The following is a 23197-nucleotide window of genomic DNA, read 5'->3' on the forward strand; positions in this document are numbered from 1 at the left end:
GCGTGTCTGCAAGAGCGGATGGCCGTTCCGGTCGGTCCTTACACAACCATCCGTGACGCCATCCCGTCAGTGTGTCACTCCGCTTATCGACAAAGGTGGCCACTTCGTGTCCCAACTATAATCGCACTGCAAGCAATCAAGTGCACATACACAAGCAAACAAGAGAGGCCAACGTAAGGCATGGTCATCTTCCGACCGAAAACATCACCACTGGCTAGCGTCCTGTCTTCTTAAAAGGGGCTCGTTTCCTCTACTGCTGCTCACTTCACTCGTGCAAAGACAACCGGGCGCCTCGAACGGAGCACCAACAATATGCACGGCAAAAGTAAACTGACGAAATACCAAAGATGTCTCCGCGGACACTTCAAGTACAGCGCCATACTCAAGGTCGTTTCTGTGAGATAGGCTTGCCGCTATGGGTGACCCCGCCATCTAAAAAAAAACTAAAAATTAAAGTCCGGCATTCTGTGGTACTCGCCTTCATGCCGACCAAAACAAGAACATTATTCATAAATTTATTGCTGCGAGAATAATCACTCATTCTCCTTGCAATTTCCAAAATATTTGCTATAATTTCAGTTGTTCATACACTCGAGTGATTTGCTTCGTTAAAACGTCGGCGAAGAATCAGCGCTTTTAACCTGCACGAAGTTAACACGATCTAATTCTTCGCTACTCCGTTTTCTTTCCTTGAGGTAGCTCCTATGTTTGTGCGACCATAAAACCCTTACTTGAGGTCTCGTCTTCGTCCACATCTTCAGAGGTTTGCCCGGCACTCCTGCCCCGAGAGCTGGCTCTGCTGGTTGTGCTCACCGTCTGCGAACCGCCCGCCAAGGAAGGACAAACGGGTGCGTACTTCAAGATTCGCTATAACCGGACATGCTTACTGCTCGCTGGGGCGGAACGTTCTGCTGAGAGGAATCTCAGGGCGATATTTTGCTTCATTCAAGCAGTCATATTCGCGTTCTATAACTTTTCGGGCGTCGCGCTCAAAAAGGAAAAAAGCTTGCGCAAGGCCTCGCTTACTTTTCTGACAGTGATCAACATCTCAGATGCAGATCGGCAGCAAATAGCCAAGGGAAGATAAGGAAGGAACCTCTCTAAATAAATGCAATGTATATTACGTTCGCAATACAACAAAGTCTGTGATAACTGGCTGATAGAAAAAACGAAAAACGAAATATTCGGTATCACTAACGGGAAACAAACAAAACGCGCTTTGGGGCAGTGACTTTCTGTACTGTATCCCGTTTTGCACATTTTGCACATGACGCACCAGAAGTTTCTTTAGCCGTTTTAAACAAAAAACTATTTCAACTGCACGGATACGTGACATCCTCTTTGTTGAAGTTACATCGTAGGACATGAACTAGGGCCTCCTAGTAAAAATACATCGTAGGACATGAACTAGGGCCTCCTGTATACATACCATATTACAGTTGTGGCTGCCGATGCGAGTTCGTTCCTTAGCAATTCGAGGCTTCTTGCTTCAATCAAGTCATGATTTCGAATTTAGCACGACTTAGTTCCACCAAGTCTCTCATATTCGAGATTAGGAATAACAACGTGAACGCTAGGGCCAAGATGCATCGGTTCCTCAAAATAAGGGTGTGTTACAGCACGTCGACTAGGAAGGAGTTCCGTCTTATCAGTTGATATCTGGCGCCGAAATTGCATTATCACTTTATAATAAATATTGACTTAGTAATAAATATTTTATGATTTATTCGTGATAAACATGACGGTTCAAAAGACACTTGTTCCGGTAGGACCGAAGTAACTGTAAATGTAGCGGGCGAACTCGTGGACAGTGACTGGCGTACATATAGAGCGTGCAGTCGGAATAAGTGACACACCCACTTCTCTGGGCGCGACCCACGGACCTGTTTCCCCAGATGTGTCTACAGCGAGTTCTCGATGCCTGTAATACCCGCTGTAATCCTCAACAAAGCGCAGCTTTATTAGCCTCTCTTGAGAACTTTGGAGGGGCTCCTACTGTCGGCTGCTGCTCCACCGGCCGAATGTGCCGCCCATACGCGACGGCGTCCGTCGCTCTGGCTGCGAGAAGGAGCGTCCTGGAATTCTCAGAAGACCACCAGACGGCGCGCTGGTCTCCGCGAGTACGTGAACAAGCGCCAGTGAAATTGCTCAAAAACGTTCCCACAGCGCCCAACACCCACGCCCGAACGAAGCGTCACCCACAACCCAAACTTCTTCGGTAACAGCTAAACAAGACGCAGACAGCGAAAGTGTGATGGGTATGCTGGCTTAAAGACGCGAGACAAGGCAACAAACAACTCGTGGCGACAATGAGATGCGAGGAGCTTCGTTATAACTACGCCCAGAAGCGAGGAGCGAATAAAAATGCCACTCACACTCTCTTCTCAACCCAGTTTTTCCAGCCCATGTAATCATTTCAGACAGTGCTACTTCAACTCCAGTGCGCAGCTCACAACATTCGCATTAATGACGATGCAAACATGACTGAAGGCTTCGCTTTACAACGATTCACAGGTGCGTGTGGGATCCGCCAAATTTCCATTTCAATTTCAGGTGAACGAAATTTTTCTTTCTCGATTACCAAGAAGATGCTAAGGAAACTTTATGTATCAAACAAAGTTTTCGAACATTTGAAAACGGACAAGTTCATTTATATCAGCAACCTTCGTTTACTTGCATTTTTGGGACACCAAACGAAGGTTAACGTTTCCGAAAACCTATACCACCTTAGTTACTTGACTTAATTGGTACAATTGAGAAACGAAATACTAGGTGCGCGTGGGAAAAGTGTTTAAATGCCCTCTAAACGGCAGCATTTGGTGGATACCAAATAACCGTAACAAATGTTATGGTAGTCGCAGTCACGAATGATTGCTAAAAAAGTGCAAGATCGGAAGAAACACGAACTCATCTACGTGATTAAGGCAGAGGTGTGCTGTTCGTGTAAACACAATTCCTCTATCCTTAAGAGCCAAACTTCACAGTAAAAGCGGGTGCCGACAGCTTTGCAATGTATTAGGTGTGAAGTAATGCTATGAAACTGAACCAGCCTTTAATTCTCGACCATTCACGGAATCCAAACCATGTTTTCAGTTAAGCCTACTCAGGATTCACTGTAACTCCGCACTGTGGTGAAAACGTAGCTTTAGCGCCGACTTCTCGAAGTCTTCACTTCTGTTTCCACCGCATGAACTCACTAAACTAAACACCGAAAGATTTAACTTGATGACTTATTTGTTTTTCACTAGCCCCCCACCAGATAGCCTTCCTGAGGTCATAACTGGTGTTTTGGGCTCTAAAGAATGCGGCTTTTGCTTTATTCGAGATGACCAAGAGAGCACTTTTGCTAGACCATGTGTGTAGTTTAGCTTCACCTGTGACAGCGGCCTACTATTTCCTCCGCTGCTGTTTCCTCTTTCCGGTGCGTGCTCCGTCGCGCTTCCTCAGAACCCTCTTCTACCCTTGCCCCCTTTACCCGCGTGCCGCTGTTCATTCCTCGGCGGGGTCTCCCCGCCTCACGCTCCTATTTTCTGCAACACCGAATTTCGGTACCTCACAACGCACTACATGAGGCATTAAACTCTAAGGCAAAGCACATCAGATTGCGCATACCCGTCAAGGACAAACTCAGCAGCAAGGGATGCGAACGGCATTATCGTACTTGGTAGACGGGCCGCCAGCCAGAAATTATTGATAGCATTCCATTTATATAGGGAAATTTTTCATTGGACAAACCGGAAGCTGCATGATTAACATGGGCACGCGAGCGCACAGCATCGCTCCATATAATGCATTCCTGCCACCACTTTTCCATTGATATGACTGGGAGTGCTCGGCGGCCATTGATCAATTAACGAACAATTGGCCTTATAAAGAAAAACGGAATAGGGTCTTACGGGCAACTGCCCAGGCATCATAAATATACACGAAAGGTCTCGCGTACGCTAGCCCACCTCTTGTTGCGTAATTGAAAACCAAAAGAGATAACTGTGAACTGCACTTGCAGAGGATCCGGTTTTACTGCATTCCTTGAACTTGTGCAACGTTTCTGTGTATGTGTGAGGGCTTGAATAGCAGTGCACGCATTTCATTTGCAGCAGAACTGCGCCCTTTGTGCTCTTCTCGACCGACCGTCGTTACTCGTTCAATCCAACATTATGTGATCATTCACCAATTGATACTCGACCGACCGTCGTTACTCGTTCAAGCCAACATTATGTGATCATTCACCAATTGATAGAACCGGGAGCTACTTCAATGTGAAGTCACGAGTAGTGCAGCGGTCGAGCTCTGCTCCGAGGCCCTGCCACCTAGGCTGCGAGCGCACTCAGATTCACACCAGAGCAGCAGGCAGGCGGGGCTGGCTGGCGCTACTTCCTCGGCCCACGTACCCTGCCTTTGATGGTTATGGCGATGCGCTTATGAATTTATGTTTCTGGAGATTCAGAATAAATTCGTCTTGCTAGACACAACACAGAGGCTTCAGGCCTTCTATTTGGTCCCCCTTTGGTGTAATTAGTGGAATCCTAAATGATGTAAGAACATTAAAAAGAACTTTCTTGTTCAATCGCGGCGTTCGTAACTCTACAAAGAAGTTCCACTACCAACTTGTTGAGTTCCTACGGCAGCTCACATCCAACAAATTAATAAAACGTGCTCGTTTCTGAGAGCTAATTACTAAGAAATTGTTCAAGAATAACTGTGATTTCATGCTTCGCATATCGCTGCATTGAATGAATGGCATGGTGAAGAGCTCGTGATTTTGTCGTGGTTGATAACGACTTGTCAGGGAGTTGAGAACGTTGCCCAGACGTAAATAAAATGAAGGCGCCAAGCTGCCGCCGTGGGTGCATTCCAGCGGCTGTCGTGCAAGAGGTGACTGGTGAAAATTTGTTCCGTGCTTCTCAACAGCCAGACGCCTGTTGCATTGAAAGCAAGAGTGAAAAAACATTCTCGGCAACGAACTCGCCTTTCAACTTTGACGTGTGCTGTCTCAGGTGGGTTCAAGGCCGTAAGGAATGCTGTGCTGTAGGGACTATGTAAACTAGGCGTTTTCCCTACAGCCAGGTGACTAACACCCACATTTCGTACAAAAAAACATGACTGTGACACTAACGAATTCTCCGCCTCCCCCTGCAAGGCCGGCTTCAAGAATACACAGGGCCGCCATCTGCCCTTCTTGAATTTGTACAATTTTAGGAGAGCTTCGCAGGTTCGGCACTGTGAATTGTGTTTTTGGCGGCAATCTTTGCCAGAAATTCCTTTCTGTTAGAATTTCTGTTAGAAATTCCTTTCTGTTATGAATTCCTTTCTGTTAGACGTTTAGAGCTTAAAATGTGTCGTAACGTGAGCTGTTTTAAGATGTTACATTATGTCATTCGAGCTCACTTACGACATGACAAAAACTTTACAGCTGTTGCACAGCACTTACCGTGCCGGCGCTTGAGTCACTTGGCTTCATGGAGATGTCCATTTTTCCTGTTTGCCGCTTGAGGTTCCGAGTTGCTGGGGCATCACTTCCCGTCTGGCTTTGCGTAGTTTCCCCGCGAGTGGTTTCCTGGCTTGCCTCCTAGTGAAAGGAACAGGATCGTGATATCACATTCTCTCGCTGAGACAAAGCCTATAAAAACACGCGCCTTTACACGCACTCTATTCGGAAGAAATGGTAACCCTTTATGCGCCGTTCCTTGATCTGGAACTTCCTGTGCAGGTATACCACCTAACAGTCTTCTCTACATGTGTCACTCAAACGGAGTGTGAAGACAAAAATCAACTTTGGTACCTTCAAACGTCCCAATAACAATGAAGGCCATGTTCTAGCACAGCTAGAAATTAATCTGGAAAAAAAGAAGGCACACGTTTGCTGCAACCCTAAACTGATGGCTTCTCAGGGACTTATATGAATGGCTTCCGGCCCCCGACCCTCGACACCAGGTCGGGTTGTATATGGCAGCAACATTTTAATCAATACTGGGTCTTCTACGATGGGCTTACTACTACGACATGGCATGATTGTGTAGACACATTCGTCATCACATTGCTTAAAAAAAGTTAATGCTTCATCATACAGCCCATTTGCAGTCGCAGGTTCTATATCAAACTGTATTCTATTAACTTATTTATTTGTATTATACGGCCCCTCATGTGTGTTGCAGGAGTGGCTCGGGTGCACTGCTGCAGTCAAGATCTAACAAATTCCAAACAGCGTCACCTTAAGAAAATTAAACAGATTAAAAGAATGTTGGCAACATTTACGAGGAGTTCAAAGGAATGACGGCCGAAGTAAGGTGAAACAGAAAACGTTCCCGTTTTACCTCCCTTCACCCGTCTTTCCTATTTCCGCGTTCTCAACTTTTAGTTTAACGAAAAGTCAATAAATCTTCCGTGTCAGACAAACATTCATCATCAGGAAAGAAAGCTGGCTGAGAAGACAAGTGTTTTCTATTTCTATATTATATTTGGAAACAAACTATAACTGAATGTGTTAGTGCGGGAAAAAAACGGGGTGACGCTGATGGGTGACACCTACGCATAATGCACACTAAACTTTTTTACAGCCTTTGTGTCAGAAAAGGGTGTAGAAGCATCGTACCTTGGCGCACACCTTTAAAATGTGTTTTGGCTAAAAACGGGTGTAAGGATGAAAAAAATGGTGTTCTTGTGAAAACCCTTACAAAGGGTCTAAGGTCGCTTAACACCGTAAAAAAGGGTGTGGGCCGCGCAGCTACGCGTGACAATGTGGATCAGCTGAGCTAGCAGCATGACAGACACATCCAACACGCACAAGTCACACTTGGACCACAAATCAATTGAGCACAAAAACCGACAAGGTGCATATGGAGCGGGAATGCATACTTACGTGGAACTACATCTATTGGTTTTGCTCTTATAGTCAGTAGAGGAAATGTTTCTGAGAGAGTCGCTGAGCTCCAATAAAATCAGATAATGCAGCGTTGACATTGGAACTATGCATTCTAATGCTGGCATATACAAGTCAGCACGCAGATTTAAAAAAAAACACCTTTAATCGTGAGGTGGGTATTATGTCCAATAAGTTCTATAATTTTAATAAATACTCGGCATTCGAGCCCGTTCGGGTGTGAGCACAAGGGGAGCATGCGTATGCTCACCTCTTACTATACCATTTTAAATCTGGTAGTCTTTTTGGGATACTAGCAAAATCAGCAAAACTTAGCAACACCGGAAGAAGGTAGGTAGACCCCCCGCGCCGCCGTATTTGTTTTTTTTGTAACTGTACAACTGTTTCACACCCTTTCAACACCCTACAGAAAAGCAGGGGTGTTGCACTCGGTGAACACCTTTGTTGTCACTTAAAAAGAGTGTAAAGCTACGAATTTGGGTGTTTGAACCACCGAAAAGGGGGTAAAGACTTCCCAACACCCTTATTCCAGTTATGCTACACCTTTTTTAGTCAATAAGGGTGTAAAACGGTTTATTGTGTATATATAGTCTTTTTTAATTTCAGAACTTCAAATTGACGTTGAACGTGCCAAAGCTAAACTTTGGTCATGATGCGCACCGTATATGGAAACGAGTTATAATTGCAGAACTTTTTCTTTTGCTTTTGAACATGTCTTACCAGATGAGGAGGGGTGTATGAGGGGGATGTCTTGTACTTCACAGTGCAATTATACATGCATGCATGGCCTTAATGAATAGCTGAACACCTTTCCCCCACCCTTTCGACACCATAGAAAATACCAAGGGTGTTTAAGTTGGTCAAGAGCATTTTTCCTCACCAAATGGATGTAGAGCTATACATAATGGTAGAGTTTCAAGAAAAAGGTACACTGGCTTCCCAACACCATTTCTCCACTTATACTACACCTTTTTTGGCCAAAAAGGGTGTAAAACGTTTAGCATGCGGTTGATTTACCAGAGGCTGCGCAGGCATACCACTGCAGGCGACAGCACGATATTTTCTACGCCCGTAAAGAGTAGGGCCTGACTGACCGGCCGTCCGACTAAACTGCTAGGCCTAGAGTATTGAAACTTCGGGGGTACATTTCTATCATGGCAGAAAGGCGTACTATAGCAGGATTTCAAAAATTTCAGCCCAAATGGACAAAAAGACAGAAATTCTGCTTTCACAAATTCGTGATACTCTCGCTTTCCGGCAGAGATATCTTAGTGCTTTCTTGCTAGGTAGCCGTAAAAATCTCAAAAAAGCAGTTCCAGAGTTTCATCCCAACATACTCTTGCGGTACGAACCTGCTTTTCGGAGTAGATTCGGTGGGCTTACAGATCCCCCAAAATAAGCATTCGACCGAGGGCTACTCATGCAAATGCAAAAAAAAACATTCTTAAATATTTTGTCAACAACGCCACTAAAAGGGTGATAAGAATGTTCGATTTTAATTACCAAATTTGTGGAAAAGGACTAGCGGGTCATATCAACGCCAAGTCGAACTGCAGGTCACAGAGGCTAGAATTTCTCGGGGTGAATTTTTATTATGCTTTAGATACTAAGTATGGCGCAAGTTTCGTAAAATTACAGCCCTGAGAGAGCGAAAATGAAGAGAATATTCTTTCGTAAATTTCTCCTTATATCGCAGGCCCGTCCGCGCATTCACAAACCACATCCCGTAGAGGTCCACATGCGACTGCGACCAGTGGCGCCATCCGTAGGCTCGTTTGAGCTTATATGCACGCACGTTTTATACTGTGTTTAAACGCACTTCCACTGTCTGGTTTCGGGGTATAGAGGTTCCGTTTCTAGATATCAGTCGCATGAACCATGTTTCACTCCCGCAGAAGCCGCTTTTTTTTTCATTTCAATTGTATCTTTTGCTTCGTTTCGTTTTATAACGCGTAGTATCTATTTATGGCAGATTTGTGCACTATAAACAACTCTTTGGGTGGTTTTGTTCCCTTAAGGCCAGTTCGAGCTCTTGTTTTGTCATTTATTTTGTACTTTTCAGTGGCTTGGTCTCTTTTATGTAGGTCCGGTTATTTCGCTTGAATGTTTTTGTACATTAGCGTGATTTTATTCTTTGTTAGGTCTGTTTTGGTTCACAATATTTCTTAACTAAACTCTAAACTGGGTTGGCCTCCTTTATATCGGTTTCAACTGTCCCGTAGTTAACTAAGCCAAGGGCAGCTGCGGTAAGCTTATGTGCATGATTCTATTTTTGTTTGGATTGTTTTCTCTATTTTAGGTGGGTTGCCCGCATTAATATTTCCTTTAGGATCCTTTTCACCTGCTTTAGGTGGGCTTGGACTGTTAAACGTGCCCCTACAGACACGGTCCAATACCGTGGTTCGTTAATACGTGGCCCTTATGCGTATCCAACTGATTCTTGCTCATATCGGTAACTCACTGAAATGTCTAAAACTGCTTTACGGGGTTGTACTTAACCAACCTCTAATCAGACTAACTAGCTTTCGGGCTAACTTACGTTTTTCTGTCAATTCCTCAATAAGTTCTCAGCCCGTTAAGATATAGCCGATTGGTTTTTTGCTTACAAAGTCTACCCACTAAAATACCGAGAACCCAATTTCAGAAATTTTAGCCTAGCAAATATGTAAATGGGTGAATTAGATTTCTTAAACTGCACCCCTCATAAGCTGCACAATGTCTAAGATGTCATATCACCACCCAGCACGAAAAGCTGGTCCTAGAGAGTTAAAATTACAGGAGTACGTCCGTATTACGTCGAAGGAACTCAATAAAGCGCCATTTTTGTGCTGCCGTTCTGAGGGAGTCAAAACCGTTGGCCGTGCATCTGCTTGCTTCGCTGAAAATATCGACTGAGGAGTCGACTGAGGATTCTGAGGAGGACTGAGCAGTCCCTCCCACGCAGCTATATCTCTTCATTCCCACGGCGACCCCTCGTGTTCTGTTCGGGATATCATCAGGTCCTGCAGATTTCTTGGTATCCAGCTTTGGATCGTTGTTTAGAGCACCTTGAAATGCGACATCCCTATCAGTTATCGAGAGGCCTTGATCAGTGCGAGACAAAGTAGGGTTAACGTTCTTGTCGAGTAAAACTACCGACTGTACATAGGCTCCAAAGCGTTCGAGTTATAGAAGGGTCATTGTTGATTTCGCTCACAACTTTGATAGGCATGGAAGATGAATCACGAGGTGACTGACGACCGACCAGAACATGCGTGGATTGTTCTTCAAAACGGTGACCAGCTGCTGGAGACAAAAAACGTCCTTGGCAGAATTCGCTTGCAGCGTAACTAGGTTTTAGCCCCTACGAACCGCGCAATGCTCCCAGCTTTATTTGCATGCTTTGCGCGCCTGAGCCGGCGCACGCGGTGAGGAAGCTGTGAGATCTCGCGATCCATCCTCGGAAGTTTTGTGCTCTTTTTCTTGGCTTTGAGAACGATAAAACGTTTGATTTGTTTTTTAAGTCATTGTTTTCTAAATGGTTTCCGACGATATGTACAAGTGAGACAGTACTAAGCGTTTGTTAATCCTCTTATCGAGACGTCATTAACCTGCTCTAAAGCATGAGAAGTAGAGAAGACCATATTTTGCTTAGAAATGTGGAAAGGCGAGGTAGCCGAGTCCGCCCTGTGGTCTTAAATGCCATCGGTAACTTCGCATTAAAATCCTGTTTAGGCAATGTGGGAGCTACAGAAAGCCAGATCTAACAGTGCGTTGCTTCTAGTGTGGACATGGCAACCTGAACAATGCCAAAGTAAAGTGAGAAACAAAGTATCATGGTGAATTAGACTCCTTGTGCCGGATTAGTATAGCGAGAGCCAGCGAATGGCTGCTCAAAAAATTCCCGATGCAAACAACGTTGGCAGTATCCATATTCTGTTCCCTCACGTACTCGCTAAGATATTCGGTCATGTGGAGCGGTGCTGTGCGGGCGATAAGAGACGCCCTCCGCTAGGTGCGTCTTCTAGGGGGGTAGCTTTCGCCGAACAGACTTTGTACCAAAAGCCGGACGGAGTAGGAAAAAGTTTTAATCGAAACGAAAAAGAATTGCAACCCAGCCGCCTTTACTGAGCTGCCTGTCTGCTGGAACCATCACATAGCCAGGGCGAGTAAATAATGAGTCATAAATTCCATCGTGAAACCTTGTATCAACTTGAGTTATTAATGATTTTAAAAAAGTGGTACCAAAATATTACTGTACAGACGATACAGTGGTACCAATCGCGTGAGGGGAACATGATGGAACTAATAAAAGAAGGCTGAAACGTTTGTCGTACTATTTACTACAGTTAAACCTGGATGTAACGAACCTCCATGTAACGAATTCCTGGATTTAACAAATTTTTTCCAATCCCCAACTCCATCTCCATAGAAGTCCATGTATTTGTGACCTCCACGTAACGAAGGTGTTGCGGTAATCGACCTGAATGTAACGAATTCGCGGCACTGATCATTTATGATTTTGAGCCGTAACACTACTAAAAATTTGTAAATACAACGCGCAAGTTCTATATAATAGGGGAAAAAATATGGGGCAAGATGGCGGGTAGAACGCATACGATTGCAGCAAGCAAGTGCGTGCCATCCATGCGAGCATCGATGTTTTGTGACGTCTGGTGGCGCTGCCGTGCCGAACGGGCGAGCGCACTCTGGTTAGGCTGGTCCGGTAGGTGTTCTGTTGTTAGGCGTAGCGCATGCTCAGCGCGGCGACGTCGTGGGTATCGTTGTGACTTTTTGTACGCTGACAGTGATGCTGTGTCTACAGAAGAAATGTCGGATGTGGCACTTGTAGAAACTGTTAGAGATCGCGGCGATGATGAAGGTTCGTCAGAGGCGGATACATTCCCGTTGCCTACAGCAAAGGAGGTCTTGGATGCGCTGGACGTGCTGCGCCGTCACGTCGGCTCGCAGGATGATGCGGAAGCTTTGGAGGAGTTCGTTTCTCTGGACCGCCGCGTTGCGTCGTCTTTGACGCGAAACACACAGGCGAAAATAACGCAGTTTTTTTGTGTTAAATAAACATTTGAGGTAAGTTGCGCTAAATGGGCATCTGCCGCATGTTTTTTTTGGTGTTCGTGATGATTTCCCTGGTGTTTACTTGAAAACTGCATGTAACGAAAACCTGGATGTAACGAAAATTTGCGAACTTTTTTCAATTTCGTTACATCCAGGTTTAACTGTATTCGGTGACCAAGGGCCTTGCCGAAGGAGAGGTTCACAATGCCTCTTTTAACAAGTTTTGAATGAGCTGAATAGAACGGGAGGAGAGGTTTACCGCTCCTAGGCTGGTACGCCCAGCAGGAGCGGTTGCCTGCTGATTTGCCTGAAGCATTGCCTGATTTCTTACCAGATTATAATGGTTAATTTTCATGATGACCGTATTCTGAGCATACCATGATGTTATACCATACCATGACATAAAGCATAACCATAATGTTCATTATGACCATACTCTGCCAATATACATCAATTTAAACAACGTTCATACCAATATATTGCTTATACCACACCATTTCGCACTGCTGTTCGATGCTTAAAAAGCCAGGTTGCTTCGATGTCAGAAATTTAGGAATAGCCGCAAAAACTGTCAACAAACAGCCTCATTCCCGTAGCGAGAAACACAAGAACCACTATACAATGCACACGGGCCACTACAAACACATAATGAAGCTTGGAGTGCGGCACGTTTTGAAGGCGGCCGGAAACCACTAACTAAATTCTGGGACGTCCTAATGGAGCACAGGAAGGGGATGGTTACTCCGTACATGTGTATGCGTTCTAATATCATTTAGCTTATTTTCCCAAAGATTCTCTTAAACATGGAAATATTTTATATATCACGGTACTACCTTTCGAAATGACAAAACTTGTAATTTGTCTTCATGGTTCTATGAAGAATCTACTCGTGTCCAATTATAGGAGTAACATAAAAAACGGCATGGGAAGATAAGCGATGGACATTGTGTCTTCTCTTTTTTTATATAGTCTTGATGCTGGCACAATGTTAGGCGTCATCATTATTTTTCTTCACGTAATATCCCATCCTCTGAACAATCCCACAAGCAATCCGTTTCAAATACGTGAAGTGGCTATTCGAGGAGAACAGATGAGGAATGGCGATACTCTTCTTTGCTGTGTTTAATGAAAACTGCGCTTGAAGTACAGCACTAACACGAAGGAGACAGACGGGCGCGGACTTACTTTGTTCCTTATTTTGTGCTCAAGTTCTTCGTAATTTATTATTGCCGTTTCATTTATTTTGCCCATTTTTTTTTCATTTTTGAACTCCCCATGGCAAGTTCCCTGGACGGTCTTAATAGTCGAAAAAATCATAAAATGGGTCCAATAATATCAACAGCTTTTTTTTCGAAATGAGTCGAATCCACCTGAACAGAATTCCGCAAGAATTTGCGACCGAGCCTCAATGCTGCTGTCAAAAATATTATACGATATGTTTTACATGTCAGCTAGGGGACGTTACTTTCGACAGCATTATATTTAGGCCTCTTACCAAAATTCTCGCTTGTTTTGAAATTCTCTTCACGTGGATTCGACTAATTTTGAAAAAAAACTCCTCATACAAGGCTAAAAACTATAGTGTTCTGCCCTTTTGAAGAGGGAACAGGGATTTACTACTAAAAAACATAAAGCCGACAAAAAACTAATTCAAAAGCCGATCAAGCTCATCTTCGCGATTTCCCAAGATGCATCTACGTTGGTTACAAGTGTTGCCCAAAAGGGCGGAAATACAGGATACGGTTCAAACCACTTGAAATCGAATCTGAGTTGCTTCTACCTGCAACGTCTTAACCTTTAGTGTGTTGTAAATGTGCTTCAAAAGCCTTAGTTGCCAGGAAAGCGTGTCCTTGGGAGGCTGCACTATAATATACTAGGGTAGTTGCAGAAGGCATGCTTAAAATGGCGTCGCAGTGACGAACACATCACTACTTATCAACATAACAGTGCTCCTTAAAAATGTCCATGAATATAAAATACAACTGTTTAGTTTGAAAAAATTACAGTTTTATAACTTACTCAGTCCTATTTCATGCAGGAAAGCCATTTTTTAGCCAAGAAAAGTTCCGGAAATATTCAAAAAGCTTGGCAAATTCGCGCTGTACTGACGTAATATGGGCGGCAGTAACGTAATATTGGTCAGCACTGTGATGATAGTCATCCATCTGTTAACTCGATGTTGGCTTTCAAGCGACACGATCAAGCGGAACTAGAGGCCTTACTAATATTACCCAGTCACGTTTCTCGGTGGTCGCCATTCCCAAAAACATGTTTCCGAAAACAAGTCATAGAGAAATCGCCGGAAAGTTGTTCGGGGGTCCTCACTGCTTCAACGGTTTTCTATAATATCTCGATGAGTTGTTGGAACTTTGCTATAAAATTGGTATCATTCTTATGGAAGCAGAGCAGCCTTTTTAAGAAACCAAACTTCACTTTTTGTCTTCACGGAACTTTTGGAAAGGCATACTGCTTGTTTCGCAGACAATTTTGTTTTGCGTCTGGCCTGCAGCCTCACATTCCCGTCTAATAGATAGTCATTTTTTTTTAAGTAGAACTACAAGGAAGACATACATGCACTGAGTTTTCAACTTTCAATGTTTTGAACTCTAGCAGTTTTCCGTTGTTCTGAACAATGTCAACCTGATGACTTCTCTGGTTTGCATTACATTTCTTCTCAAATTTCTAGCTCACCTGCTTGCTCTCAAGCGCGCTCGTGGCGCTGATGTCCTCCGCTTTCCTTGAAATGCTGCCCCTGCGGCTCGAACGGGATTTGGCAGAGCTTTGCGACGGTTGCTCCGGTTGGCCGCCCTCGAGCATGCTGTCTTTCTGCGCAAAAACAAAAACAAGCGCAGCCTTCGCGTACGCGCCATGCTCAGGCGTGTTGTGAGGAGCTTCTGAAACGTAATCTGATCCAATTTTACAGCGAAGCTGTAAGCGTCCCGTTGGTGGGAAAATTTCGTGTCGTAAACAAAGAAACCAGATAGGACACAGCAGCTCCCGCCTAAGACAACGAGCGCATGCATGGCACTAATCAGGCGTGCAACACACAGCCCAGTATTCGTGTAAAGAAAAAACCACAAAACAAGCATCGAAACCGCATAATGGATGACAAGGCGCCGGTGAACAATGGCAACCCCCCTGTGTGCTCGGGTAAAGATTAGGGTTGCAGCTGCTCTCGAAAGGGGAGGGCGGTTAACGTCATTCTATGGGCTAGCTCATGCGCCAGCCTAGGGAGGACTCAGCAGTTCTCGCCCAAGACGTCGAGCGCATGCGTCAGGTCCTAGCATTTGCCACCAGAGAAGCCGAGTGCAAGCGACAATCCCGCCGAGACAATGAGGAACACTTCATAGGCTCCCTCCATCAACATGTGTATAGTGGTTTACAACAGCTGCGCGCGGAATGACGTCTATCTTTTTCGTCTTCAGTACTACTTTCACAACCCGTTCTCTTAATTCAATTTTTAAGAACGAAAGGTTATTACGGAATGAAATTTTACATTCAGACTAAGGTTGTGTGAAAGCTTTTATATGACAGTACGGGTTCTTCCGAACTTAGCCTTATTAGGCCATCCGTAGTGAGCTTTCGAGATCAGGTAGGCACACAACGACGCATGCGTGCTGAGAACACACGTGCGCACACATTGCATGCGCACATGCACGCGAAACAGGAGTGCGTTACGTCCAATCTTGTCCACTGCGGGTCTGCTCTGTTAGGGGAAATACGTTCACTTTTATGAAACCCGTTTCCTACCAGCGCCACCTCGAGAATTTCGATTCGCCACCCGCAGAAACAGGAGTCGACCCAGGGAGCGCGGTGGCCGTCCAAAGGCCTTAGCGCTACTTAACGCCCCCGATGTACGGAACAAGGCTTCCGAGCCACACTGCAGTCGTGTTACGTGCTTTGAACGAAAACCATTGCAGCTTTCCCTGGCGATACTTAGCAGCTACATACCGTGTTAGTCCTGCGGAATCGATAAAACTGCCGTACTAGAGATTTGTATAGCTTCTGAGTAACGGAGCTCTCAATGGCATTCTGGCGGTATGATACCCCCTTGAAGTGATTAGGCAATGACTATCACACGTGCCATTCGTAGTTCACGGCCGATTCGCGTATTCCAAGTTGGTAGCGGCGTCAGTCAACTGCGACGCCAGTGAAGATGTCAGCTGAGGTGAAAAGATCGTGGCGATATTTATTTTTGCAATAAAAGCACGCAAGCAGATTTAAGTGCCATCAGTCCTTTTTGACAATGAAGCAAAGGAAGTCATCACGACGTACTCGCGGTATCCCACCTCCCATGTAACCGAGCACAACCACAACCTTTACTCGCCTTTGACGCGTTGTCGAGGCGGGAGTCGTCCATTCGCTTCCCAGAAGGTTCATTCGAAGATTCCGAGATGTTCTGAGCCGCACTCCTAGAGGGGCCAGCTTCCCAGCTCAGCGTGCTTTGTATCAGCTCTATCTTGGCACGTGCCACCGTTGGAAGCCGTGAAACATTAGCACGCTTGGCACGCATCCTTTCCTCCATCCTGCACCAGATTCCGCAAACAAAAGCTGTGAGAAATGTTCCAAGACTCAAGACATCCTGTCATGGCACCTTACCTGAACGGTGCCAGGATATTAAAAAAATATTGAGTCATTGAGTAGCCTTGCTTATAAGGGAACACTAAAAATTTCTCGCGAAACTCCCCAACACAAAACCCCTTAAAAGACGTAAAGTGCACCTAGTTGAAGCCGCTGCCTGACCGCCAAACCAACCGACGTTTCAAGGAATCTCTGCCTGTACACCATTAGACAGTTTTAGCACACCGGTACCGTCTTTACGTTACTGCCTACCGTGCTCGTAGGTGTCGACTGCGCACGCGTTCGGAGTTACCGTGAGGCGTAACTTACCGACCGAGGCTTTACCGTCGCCTCCCGGCGTCCTGAGGCGATAAAAGTTATCTTAGTTGATATTGTTTATTACGTTATTATTGTTAAGCGATGCCCAGGAGTAGGACAAACGGCTATTTTAATACCAAAGCTGTTTAAGCTTGTGCGTTACCAAAACAAATACAAAGAAACTACCCCGGCGCGACCTTGGAGTAGTGGCTGAAGCAAAAAATCAATACCGCCTCGTGAGGAGCTCCCTCCTTCGCCATCGTCGTCTTCGGCTTGGCGGACCCGTGGCACGCCTTTCGCTACAGCACCCCACTCCGTAGAGCCAGAGGCCGCTGTGTTGACCACGTGACGTTTTTAGTCGGCTGCGCTTGGGGCTTCGGATGGGGCTTAGGGGAAGGGGGGAGGGAGGGGGGTGTTAGTGGATACGGGGAAGCCCTGGGTGTGTCGGAGGGAGGCGACGTAAAAGGGTTTAAATCGGTCGGAGGCAACGACGTCTTGGCGGCCGTTAACGTGGAGGGTGACTGTCTTGAGTTGCCGCTCGCCGTACAAGGAACGTTCTCTGACTTGCTGTTTCTGCTCCCTCTCTCATTAAATCCGTTGTCAGTGTGGGGTAGACACTAGGTCGGCTGCTGCTCTGCTGTTTCTCCAGCCTTACACAACTAGTGAAAGCTGCGTCATTTTTTTAATGCGTAGAATTCTTTGCCGACTAAACGAAAGCCAGGACCGTGCAACACCCTGAATTTCCACAAAAATGCGCATATCGCGGAAGTTCCAACTGTAATCGTTATAATGGAGTAAATGGAGATGACTGGCCGCACGAAATTTTGAAAGAATAGGAAATATATAAAAAATTACGGAAAATGGCGAAACGTGTAACACCCTGCATATCCACAATAACGCAGATATAGCGAAAGTTATTCCTGTAATCCTTATAATAGCATAAATAGAGATAACTGGACGAACGAAATTTTGAAAAACTAACAAATCAGAAAATATTAAGAATTAACGGAAAATGGCAAAATGTATAACGCATGGCATTTCCACAATAATGTAGATTTCGCGAAAGTCCTACCTGTAATTGTTATAATAGCGTAAATGGAGATAATTGCTCCAACAAAATGTTGAAAAACTTCAAAAATAAAAAAACATATCAAATGATTACGACAAATGACGAACCGTGTGACGCCCTGCATTTCCACAATCATGCAGATTTCGCAAAAGTTCCACTTCTAATTGGTATAATAGTGTAAATTGCGGTAAATGGTGGGACAGGATATGGAAAAACCAAGAAATTTGGCTCAAAAAAACTCATACTCAAAACAAGCGGCATAAGACTGCTACGCATTAGTAGTGTTACGATTGAGCCCGCTGCTGGGTTTCGTTTCAATACTCCTCGGCTGTGCGGCGAAGCCTCCACTACGTGCGCCTTTCAAACAAGCCCCACCGTGTCGGTGACTCATGTTTTCACATCTCGACAAGCCCGGGCCAGAAGCTTCGCTTTCGGCGCGTTTCAAACTTCGGCGGTTGCCGGCGAGGCGCGCCGAGACTTGCCCAAAGACACGGAAGCCCGCAGCCGAGTCCCCCTCTCTCCCCTCTCTTGGACTCAGCGTGCACCGCTACTACCGTCTGCTCACGAACTCTGGAAAGACGTGTGTGTCTGTGACGTCCGTGGCGTGTGCCCAATCTAGAGGGAACGCTGTTTTGACCGTTGGCGCTTTTGGGTATAAATACGAGCCCCTCAAGCGCTGTAACTCATTCCTGTTTGAGCAGTGAATCAATGCTGTCACTCTGCTCGAGTCCTTCACTGTACCTTCGCCAGTCGGGGCATTGTTCTTTGGCTTCCGCTCACCTCTCGCTATGAAGTAAACAGTTACGTTAGCCAACGGCTTCTGGACTTCTTCACGGCTGCAACAGCGGCTGGCCGCTCGCTTCACACCACGCTGCCAAACGCATGTCGGATGCGCCGGAGCTTGGCTCGGGTCGGCCACATGAAGGAGTGGCTCAAAGAGGCAAAGGTTTTCGGAGAGCACGACAAGGTAGTTCAGTGCTTCGGTCTTGAGCAGTTTTACCGCCGACTATTGGAAAACCTGAGACTCTGGGTGCAAGGTAGGCCGGGGGTAAGTACTGTAGATCATGCAGCTCAGCTAGCCGACGAGTTCGTCGCACGACGAGGTGCGCAAGGGCCGCAAAATGGCCAAAAAGAGTGCAGGCCGAGGCCTGCTAAGTCAGGGCCTAAAGGCAGAGCTCCCCAGGAAGGCGGTGGAGCAAGGGAAGTCGTTATCGTGGATAGGGAAACTGCCGCGAAAACAAAAAGAGAGCAGAAGACGCTGAGGAGCAGCGCAGAAAGAAAGCTTTTGAAGCGCGCAGACAAACTGCGTGTTACAACTGCGGCGAGACGGGACATTTTGCTGCGAGTTTCAAGAAGGAAAAACTCGTCTTTCACGTACTAGATCAGAGTGAGGACAGTAGGAAGTTTCTAGAGACGTACGTACGTGAGCTAGTTGTCCACAGTAAACCGTGCCGAGTTCGCGACTCCGCGGCGACGGTAGACATGATCCACCCTTCGTACGTTGAACCGGATCAGCTGATGGGACAATTTGTTGTGTGAAACAGACCGTAGCAGCACGAAACGTGCGCCTGCCGTCCATTTGGTGAACTTGTCATGCAGGCAGCAGTATCCCCACAACTTCTACCGGAATACAGGTACCTATTCTCGAACAGGTCGGATCAGCCGTTACGCGAAAAGAGGTACAATTTTGAGAAAGGGCCGAGGAAAGAACCAGCTGGGCTCGCTGAAAGGGGCTCAAGTAACGATAGTGTCGCAACCTCTCAGAGGAATGGCGAGACTCCGACAGATAGCGAGGATGGGGCATTTCTGGAGGCTCGCGACAGAGGGCAGCGTAAGTACACTCTGTTTAAGGACCCTACAGTGAGCGGAGATGTTTCGTCGTCATGTTCGAAGTGCGCAGCTTCACGGGAGGCCTTGAAAACGGCTGCTGACCCGAACGCGCGCAGTTCGCAGGCGACGTTCCGCGGGAAAGCCTAAACCGTGACGTTAGCGAAAGGAGGCAACACGAGTCCGTGAAACGAATGGTGTTTCTCCGGACGCGAGTTCCGAACCGAGCAATCCTGTGGCAGAGCCGGCAGTCAAGACACTGAACGGTTTTCACGAAGAAGCTAAGCTTAACGACGACGCCGCAACGGAAGGAGACGCTAGCGATCCACCTGAAACTCAAATACTCAATGTCGGGAAACGGCCAGCCGAGCACGTAGCTATTCTGGTGCCGCCTGGAGATGAGCCGTCGTCTGAGACCGGGCCGCCCGCACCTAGATTTGCCTTGACAGCCGGAAACGAGAGCGAAAACACCCTCTGGTGTTCGCTTACAGACAGTGTCGCAAATAAGTGTGGCAAGAGCTCCTATGCAGGCCTGCCAAATGGCACCGCCGCACGCACGCTTTGCGCCGGGTATCAGCGGACCTCGGAGCGGCCTTGCTCGAGCGGTAGAAAGTAGAGCAGTTTTCTCCGCGCGCTCGAGATACGCCTCGGAAGAAGGCCGATGTCCTCTCGACCGGGCGCAGCAGCGTTCAGAGAACGGGCGCACCTAAAGTGCGGTATTAAAAGGGGAAAGCTCAGGGCAATTGCGAGAGCTCAAATCGCAGCTCTCAGTGCGAGAAGTGGCCTGTAGACACCTGACTATCTAAATTTCATTGTTTTTCAAGTAGGTTTCGCCCTTTAAGATTGTGTTTCTTTTTGTGTGGGACATTTCCAATCACGCGAAATGTCACCTTTCAAGTTTGTGCACTTGTCTAAAGTACTGCTAGGCTAAATATAACTAATGCAGTTAGTTATTCGCGTATTGTTCCACAACTAAAAGCCTGGTAGAGCTTCAGCGTGGATTTGTCTTCGCACTTGCGGCGATGCAGTTGTGTCTTCCTGTGTTGTTCGGTTGCTTGCCTGACAAAGCCAGAAACGTTCTTGGGGAGCCACTACTCGTCCAGTGACCGGCCCGGTGAAGCTCCAGCACGGTGTCGTGGAGCCCAGGCCTGGAGTCGATCATCTGGCTAGCACTTCTCTCCGAAAGCATCCCTCCGGACAACGGTTGAAGACCCTTATCAATCGGGATCTCGGATCCCCGGCGTAGAAGCTGTTACGATTTGCCCCGCCGCCGGGCTTCGTTTCAATACTCCTGGGTTGTGCGGCGAAGCCTCCACTACGTGCACCTTTCAAACAAGCCCCACCGTGTCGGTGACTCATGTTTTCACGTCTCGACAATCCCGGGTCAGACGCTTCGCTTTCGGCGCGTTTCAAACTTCGGCGGTTGCGGGCGAGGCACGCCGAGACTTGCCCAAGGACACGGATGCCCGCAGCGGAGTTCTCCTCTCTCCCCTCTCTTGGACTCAGCGTGCACCGCTACTACCGTCTGCTCACGAACTCTGGAAAGACGTGTGTGTCTGTGACGTCCGTGGCGTGTGCACAATCTAGAGGGAACGCTGTTTTGACCGTTGGCGCTTTTCGGTATAAATACGAGCCCCTCAAGCGCTGTAACTCATTCCTGTTTGAGCAGTGAATCAATGCTGTCACTCGGCTCGAGTCCTGTACTGTAACCCCGCCCGTCGGGGCATTGTTTTTTGGCATCGACTCACCTCTCGCTATGAAGTAAACAGTTACGTTAGCCTACGGCTTCTGGACTTCTTCACGGCTGAAACAGCGGCTGGCCGCTCGCTTCACACCACGCTACCAGATGTATGTCGGAGGCGACGGAGCTCGACTCGGGTTGGCCTTCCGGGTCGCAACAAAAGAGAATTGCCTTAATTTGCGCAGACTTTTTTTCGGTTTTTTTTTTTGCTAAAAAATGCACATTATTATTTTAAAGAAGGTATTTTCGCCGTGCCTCTGGATGTAGCTCCCGGCTAACAGATAGGTTGTGTTTCTACCGGCCGTCCATCCGGCGGGTCTGTACCATTTGCAGTTTTCCTAAGCTGCGCTAACAGAACTGTCTGGCGCATGAGGTGCCCCACAACACCTAATTCGCCGGCAAATTCACCGCATATAGCGCCGTTATTTATGTTTTCGTGCTCGTTTTCTCGGCAATTAATTAATTAGAACCCCCGGTACTCGCGAGTTGCCTTTTAGAAAATTACAACTCAGCGCAGCGCCAGCGCGCATGCTACGCTGAGTTCAAAGGCAAACTTCCAAAGCATTTTCCCAACGTGCCGCATTTAACTTACACTAGCAAAGGCATGCAAGCCACAACAAAAACGAAACTGCCATACACCGAATTCACTTGTACCCATCATGCAAATTGCGGCGGAGGATCATGGCGCCAGATTATAGGCATTACTGCAAGAAACTCTATGCACTAGTATTCCCCTTTTTTGCGCGCTGCAATCCTCCTCGCTTTTTAGGGCTGATATTGTTTCTTTTTGGTCGAGCGTGCATGGCGATCGAGAAGAAAGCGGTCGTTCAGATATTCTCGCCCGGGTTTATTAATGATATAATGTGTGTAATATATTGAATAATCAGTAACTGAAAATTAGTGACAGGGTCGGTGCAAACCGATAACTTCCTCGTATTGATTGACGACCGGACGAGCTCCACTTGATGCGTCGTCGTACCGCGCTAGGCTCACAGAAATGTACGTTGTCTTCTCCCTCAAGCCGCACTCCTGCGTAGCCAGGTTCTTAGTTGTCCATTATGGCGGTACACGTCATCTATGAACAGCATGTGCGGAATATTGTTTCTGCGATGTTCTTCTACAACATAGCGTGCAACAATCATATCAGCCAACGCCCATCACAAAAAATGACTTTCGAAATCAGTCCCAAGTGCGGTAAGGGCTGCAAAGTGTGTCTACGTGGTAAGCGATTTTCAACAGTAAAGATAAATTGCGGCCAGAGGAAAGCGTAAAAATAATATCTGCAAAGGAGGTGACAAAATAAAAAAGAACACGGTATTCAAATACATCTCTACGAGGTATCAGCAGCGTGCCCATAAACGCTTTTCAGATACCCGGGTTTCAGATACACGGACGACATATGTGATATTGTTGAAATACCTCCGAGTTAACCAAAATTCATTTAAATGTCAAGCGTCGCAGTCTGACTCACTCTTGCATGGCGGTGGGGAACATCTTTACCCAAGGGTGCCGGAAAACCCGGGCCATAGAGGAGCGTAACGTTTGCACGGGCTCAAGCATGCCTCGAATGAGATTCTTCAACTCATTCGTTAGCGGTAACACCTGCGCAAAAAACGAAGCCATGCCGTTAGTCGTGATTTGTTCCGGAAACTTTCCTGTATCGTACACTCGAGGGTCACTGGAAATACTAAGATACTGGCAAGCATTGCATAAAGGATTGCTACCGTGTTAAACAGAGTTGCAACAG

At 46.6% G+C, this 23197-nt stretch overlaps 2 protein-coding genes across 2 annotated transcripts in view; both read right to left on the reverse strand.

The window, feature by feature from the left end:
- Positions 1-702: 702 nt before the first annotated feature.
- LOC144164860 (uncharacterized) lies at positions 703-14951 on the reverse strand. Its single transcript, XM_077695107.1, has 3 exons — positions 14627-14951; positions 5432-5569; positions 703-816 (listed from the first exon to the last, which is right to left on the reverse strand). The coding sequence occupies exons 1-3, from the start codon at positions 14750-14752 to the stop codon at positions 703-705; spliced, it is 378 nt and encodes a 125-aa protein (XP_077551233.1). The 5' UTR covers positions 14753-14951.
- Positions 14952-22917: 7966 nt separating this feature from the next.
- LOC144164861 (testis-specific serine/threonine-protein kinase 3-like) overlaps positions 22918-23197 on the reverse strand; it is a 28633-nt gene continuing 28353 nt past the window's right edge. Inside the window, exon 5 of the mRNA XM_077695108.1 lies at positions 22918-23052. Within this exon, the coding sequence (XP_077551234.1) occupies positions 22918-23052 (135 nt within the window). The remainder of the gene's footprint in view (positions 23053-23197) is intronic.

The sequence above is a fragment of the Haemaphysalis longicornis genome, unplaced genomic scaffold (assembly GCF_048455015.1).
Source record: "Haemaphysalis longicornis isolate Haplotype H1 unplaced genomic scaffold, Haemaphysalis longicornis Haplotype H1 scaffold_14, whole genome shotgun sequence".
NCBI lineage: Eukaryota > Metazoa > Arthropoda > Arachnida > Ixodida > Ixodidae > Haemaphysalis > Haemaphysalis longicornis.